Source organism: Limulus polyphemus, unplaced genomic scaffold (assembly GCF_000517525.1).
Source record: "Limulus polyphemus unplaced genomic scaffold, Limulus_polyphemus-2.1.2 Scaffold7047, whole genome shotgun sequence".
Lineage (NCBI taxonomy): Eukaryota > Metazoa > Arthropoda > Merostomata > Xiphosura > Limulidae > Limulus > Limulus polyphemus.
Window position 1 is genome coordinate 10,975 of NW_013672657.1, and position 6,380 is coordinate 17,354.

The window sequence follows — 6,380 nt, forward strand, 5'->3', positions numbered from 1 at the left end:
GTCGAGCGCCCTAACCACCTGGCCATGTTATATATGAAGTGTCAAATTTCCTTTACTGTGGAGTGTTATAATTTGTAAGATCTTATTACATCTTACAGTATTGTTTATTTCTTCCAACTGGTCTTGAAAACCCATTAATGTTTTTTTTTTATGCCAATTGATTTCAAAATTTAGAGACTACGGGATGGCTGCTTTATGTTATGCAAGAATACACTCTGTGTCTTATCTTGATATTCTGTTGCGTCCATTGGGAACGTTCCTGGTGTGATTGTTATTGAAAAAGCTTTGAATTCGTAACAAGGCTTCAGCATGGCATCTGTTGATCGAGATTGTTGATTATATAGAGCTAATTATTTTTATACTATTTATGTGTTTTAGTATAAAGGGAGAGTTGATCATCTAACTTAAAACCCAATGAAACTTTGTAATTTTCCGTTGGTTTCCGCCGAGTCATAGTGCGAATGATAAGTAATTTAGTTGTTTGAATATGAGGGGACGATCCACAGCTAAAGAAAAATAGAAGGGGTATGTCTCTCTCCTTGTAAACAATGCCTAATATGCATTAGAACTGCATACAACTTTGAGGCACTCAGTTTTATAATCCATTTGTTTTGTTTGATTCCTGTTGTTATTTCAACTGTCACAAAACTCATAAGTTTTGATTTTCACAAGTCGCAGAAAACAATTTCAAGAGAAAATAATCCCAGTTTGTTATAAATTTCGCGCAAAGCTACACGAGGGCTATCTGCGCTAGCCGTCCCTAATTTAGCAGTGAAAGACTAGAGGGAAGGCAGCTAGTCATCCCCACCCACCGCCAACTCTTGGCCTTCTCTTATACCAACGAATAGTGGGATTGACCGTCATATTATAACGCTTACACGGGTGAAAGGGCGAGCATATTTGGTGGGACGGAGACTCGGAATTGTGAATCTTTCTTCAAAGTAGCGCCCAGGCGGGGTTTATTAACTAAGGCTAATAAGTAGATTAAGGAGCATGGTCTCCCGAAAACAAAATTAAACTTGATAGTCAAAAACATGACTTTTTTTATTATTATTTTGAAACCGTGTTTTTACACGACTCTAATATCGAAGGTTTTATGATTTTCGATCGTGAAATGTAGAATGGTAATAAGTTGAAGTAACACAGTAACATCTGATTTGGTAATATTCAATGTTTTTCACTTTAAATATGTATAAGAGAACAGTATGAATTGATGTAAGGCAGATTTAAATAGCTTCTCTGAGCCCCTTTCATTTTGTAGCGGTCGTAGGACAGAGATATTTCGAATGACGAGACTTAATAACTGTACGTTTTGCATTAAGACAGCAGTTACTGTAATATGTCATGAAAATTTGTTACAAAGGCTGGTCGAAGACAGATATGAACTCAAAACTGAAAATTCTAGGACAAATCCACTTCAGTGACGTAAGAAGCGGGGGGGGGCCCACTTTTCAATCTGTCCAAATACAAATGCATCAAAATTAGGAACATTGCCCTGTGGAGCATATTCCCTCGGTGGGACACCCACTTTTCAACCTGTCCCAGTAAAAATGCATCAAAATTAGGAAAATTGCCCTGTGTAGCATATCCCCTCGGGGACATCCACTTTTCAATCTGTCCAAGTAAAAATGCATCAAAAATTAGCAAAAATTGCCCTGTGGAGCATATCCCCTCGGGGGACACTCACTTTTCAATCTGTCCTAGTAAAAATGCTTCAAAATTAGGAAAATTGCCCCGTGAAGCACATCCCCTCGCCTCGCTTGGTCAAATAAACCTTAAAGCCCCACTTTTACCTGTGGACTTATAAGCTTAAAGCAACCTTCAGTTACTCACTAAACCTTATTGGACGAATTTGCGGTAATTTTTCGCTGTTTCCGAGTAAGACTTTAATATAGACCCACTGTTGTCAATAATCTCATTGTTACAGTGTTAATAATGCACCTTTAAAAAAAAAACAAACAGACTAATATCACATTGAATTTTCAGTTCAGAATCCATCCAATCAGCAGACGTGTAGGCGTGTTCAAAATTAGAAGACGTTGATTGACAAAGGCTTGACCCCGGTGGCTCAGCGGTAAGTCTGAGAGCCTTTTACACTAAAAATCGGGTTTCGATACCCGCGATTAGAACAGCACAAATAGCCTATGGTGTAGTTTTATTATTAATAACAAACGATAGAACAAAGGCTTAAAACGAATAATATATATATATATATATATATATAGTAAACTTATTTTCAAAATTATTCTGAACTGTCTTTACCTGCACAAGTTTTACAAAGTTTTCTTTATCTGTCCTGTGCCCATCCCTATCATAAGAACCCGGATATTCCCAATCTAAATCGAGACCATCAAATCCTAAGTCCAGCAGCCACTTGAGGGCGCTCTTGACAAAAGCATCCCTTCGTTCCTTTTGACGAACCATCTGCGAATATTTTTCTCCTCCTTCACCCCAACCTCCAACGGACAGGAAGAGACGTAGATGAGGATACCTAACTCGGAGTTGAGTGAATCTTTTGTAGCCGGCTATAGATCATACACAATGAATCAAATCATTTGAAACCAGTGATCATGAACAAAACTTGTACTAAATTTATACTTTCTTTGTTTACTGCTATATTCAAATTAGAAAAGATTTTACTAGTACTGTAGTACGTATTCAAACTAGAAAAGATTTTACTAGTACTGTAGTACGTATTCAAACTAGAAAATGATTTTACTAGTACTGTAGTACGTATTCAAACTAGAAAATATTTTACTAGTACTGTAGTACGTATTCAAACTAGAAAATATTTTACTAGTACTGTAGTACGTATTCAAACTAGAAAATATTTTACTAGTACTGTAGTACGTATTCAAACTAGAAAATATTTTACTAGTACTGTAGTACGTATTCAAACTAGAAAATATTTTACTAGTACTATAGTACGTATTCAAACTAGAAAATATTTTATTCGTAGGACAGTGTGTATTCAAACTCAAAGAAATATTTATTAGCACTGCAGTATGATTAAATTGTCTCGTAAATTTTCAAGCACCCATCACTGACAAAATTTCTTTGGCTCTTACGTTTCCACTAGAATATTACTCTAATCAACCAAATGTATAGATAAGCACAGACAGAAGTTTAGATGAGTATGAAAATAGTGGATATAAACAGAAACAGATTGACCCACCTTTACTAAAGTTTGAATTATGATGCAGACTACATAGTAACATAAATAGAAACAAACATACATTTTGCCCTACCTTTACTAAAGTCTAAACTGGGGTACAGGTTACAAAGATATAAACAGACAGACAGACAGACTGTTGTACCTTCACTGAAGTCTAAACTGGGGTCCAGGCTACTGAGCTCCCAAGTTTTGTTGTTAAGACCAGCGAATGAATACATAAGGTCTGTGCAAAAGTTACCAGGGATGTCTTCTATGTCGTAACGGTAAGGCTTAGGTCTATAGACTGCCCAGGTTTGGTAGTAGCAGACGATCTTCTTTTGCCGAATGTCCCGAGGGTTACTGAATACAGCGACATCTAAGATGTGTTTAATTTTACAATATTAATTGAATTTCATGTACTCAGTAAGTCGCGGGGATTAATTAACTTAGTAAAAAGTAACGAATATAATCTTGGTTATTTTTTCGAAAGTATCAGGAATATTTTTTTAAATTTCTTATAGCAACATGTACATATATCAAAGCACAAACTTTTAAACACAAATAAAGATACTTTTTATCATCTGTACTGGTTTAATATCTTATACATAAAATAAAATTACAAGTTATTGAACTTTTAGCGTGTAATGTTTTGGCTTCTTTAGTTCTATGAAACCTTTTAATAACTCCTTGAATTTTTACTTAGTTAAAAATGAGTACTGGTGTACTTACCACCAGGGCGGCTGTTAATTGGTTCCGCTCCGAAAGTCCAACCAATCACAGACAGAAGTATCAGAGATGTGTACCTTATTTGGCACACCATTCCGAAAGACCTCATATTCTAAATAAAGATAGAACATCTGAAAATCAGGCATGCATGTTTTATTGTTTCTGTAATTTAAAAACTACGTTAAATTGTAGTGTCCTTTCTGAAACTACAGTGATTGTGACTTCTGTAGCCCCTATACTATATACCCGTGCTTATGAAGCTGTGGTATTCTCACGTACATTTATAAGCTTTAGGTAAGAATAGTGGGGGCAGTAACTAGAGAAATGGAAAGGAATGTATTACAGAGTTCAACTGAATTTCTGACCAGACTGAGTTCAAGAATGCGCAAGATAAAATTTTGGCACTTCTCTAGACGGCGGATAATCTGAAGGAGTTTCGATCTGAACTGAGAGAACTAACCATTACATACTCTAACGAATGTGGTCAACTTTCTAAGAATGCAAAATGATTTTGAGTGAAGACCTGGTGGAAGATATAAATAAAATCATACTTTTATTACCTCCATAAGAATTTCAAAATCACACATTAAAATTTCATAGCTGGGTATTTTCACGAGTAGATATTGTATAAACTTACTTTAAAAACTGAAAACATTCCGTAACATTTTTAAGTTGGAAAGAGACCTTTTATCAACTCCAAAACATATCATATTGAAACCTTGTAAACACTGCTATTTAAGGATTTTGGTAACAATGCATCCAGAACAGTATCAGTTTTAGTGTTTCCTTGGAAACATCTTTTTATGGATTCTGGCAACAATACATCTAGCATAGCATCGGTTCTGATTTTTCATGGGTATACATATCCATGGAAATGTTCACAATAGCATCTGTTTAAAATGATATCATTATAACCGCTGTGCACTCTTTGGATCTACCTATTATTAAAGTGTGTGAAAAGGTATGATAACGGATAGATATTTGACAAGATGACTGCAGAATGAAAAGAGTGAAAATGATAGTTTTTACATATCACTCATGATGAGGAAGATTGCAAGTCAGTATAGATAAAGAATAGAACGAGTGATCGGAAAACACAGGAAAGTATTCCTTCAAACCTCGCTACTAATGTTCTATTACTGTTACAGTTGACTATACTTTTAACAAAGTTCAATGTAACATCGTTTTTATTATTTTTCATAGCACTGATTGGCCCTTGGTCATTCTTTAAGAAATAATGTGAAAGACGTAACCTTCAGATATTTATAAACCTGTGCACAGCTGGTGACAAATCCAAAACAGTTCTTCAATGACAGCATCAGTGGGAGAATTCAGAAATACTAAAAAAGGATGACACTGAAAATATTTAACTAGCATAAACAATAAGGTTGTTTTAAACCAAAACTAGTTTCTTTATACGTTAACCTCTACACACACGCGTAAATTGTTTGCTCTTGTGAAATATTTTGAAAATTTAGAGTATCCAAAACTACCATTTTCTAAGCTAAAAGAAAGAAAACATGGCATTTTCTCAAATACCGCAAAGCCACAGTGACTGTCCTTTCTACAGCCTGTTTACTAGTATTTCCGGTCTTTTCTGAATTATCCCACGTTGTCTGTTTCTCAGTCCAAGTAGTTGCATTTCCTGTCTTCTCCGAAACTACTCTGAATATTTCTTCTTCAGCCCATACTTCAAGTAGTCATATCTCCTGTCCTCTCTGAAGTTACACTGATTGTCTCTTTCCTGTAGTACAAGTAGCCATATCTCCTGTCTTCTCTGAAATTAAATTGGTTGTTATCTCTGAAGCTACACTTGTTACCTTCTCCTGTAATCCAAGTAACAGTATCACCTGCTTTCTCTGAACCTACACTGATTGCATTTTATTCAGTTAATATTATCGCATCATAATAAAATTTCCTACTCCTCAAAATGTAATTGTATAACATTTCGGTGAAGACAACCTTCAGCACGTGCATAAGCGTGTTGAATGACCTTACCGTGTAATATAGTGCCTATTCGCATCTTGCTTGTGCAGCAATAGAACTAGCTTTTGGTTCTTTTTTTCTCATATCTTTTCTTGACTTTCTGATCTTACTTCCTCTCCCATAGTTGTGATTTCTAGACCCGTTTTATTTTTTAAAATGTGTCTGGAAACAAATTTTTGAAATGTTTCAATAGAACACGGAAATACATCATTTCTCACAACAACAAATATTTAACGCTAAAACATTTATCAAAGTGTTTTTGTGTTGTTGTTTTTTAATGACAAACAAAACGTTTTCTGTGATACTTCCTGGGCTAATATTGTCCATCACAACTGCTTAACACGTTTGGTACATAAAGAGAAAAGAAAAAACATTCATCAAACATGTTCTACTACTAAACAAGAGGAAATTTTCAATAGCCACGGCACTTGAAATTCTTTTAGGCAGGATTAGAGTAAACGAGTCTGCGAGTACCCCCCCCCCTTCTTTTTATTAGCTATATTTTTATAGCTAT

At 35.2% G+C, this 6,380-nt stretch overlaps 1 protein-coding gene across 1 annotated transcript in view; it reads right to left on the reverse strand.

Moving 5' to 3' along the window:
* Positions 1–6,380, reverse strand: part of LOC106474301 (endochitinase-like) — a 24,018-nt gene that overhangs the window by 9,594 nt on the left and 8,044 nt on the right. Inside the window, exons 2-5 of the mRNA XM_013934989.2 lie at positions 3,884–3,992; positions 3,318–3,530; positions 2,263–2,525; positions 1,529–1,614 (exon numbers count right to left, since the gene is read on the reverse strand). Of these exons, the coding sequence (XP_013790443.2) occupies positions 1,529–1,614; positions 2,263–2,525; positions 3,318–3,530; positions 3,884–3,992 (671 nt within the window). The remainder of the gene's footprint in view (positions 1–1,528; positions 1,615–2,262; positions 2,526–3,317; positions 3,531–3,883; positions 3,993–6,380) is intronic.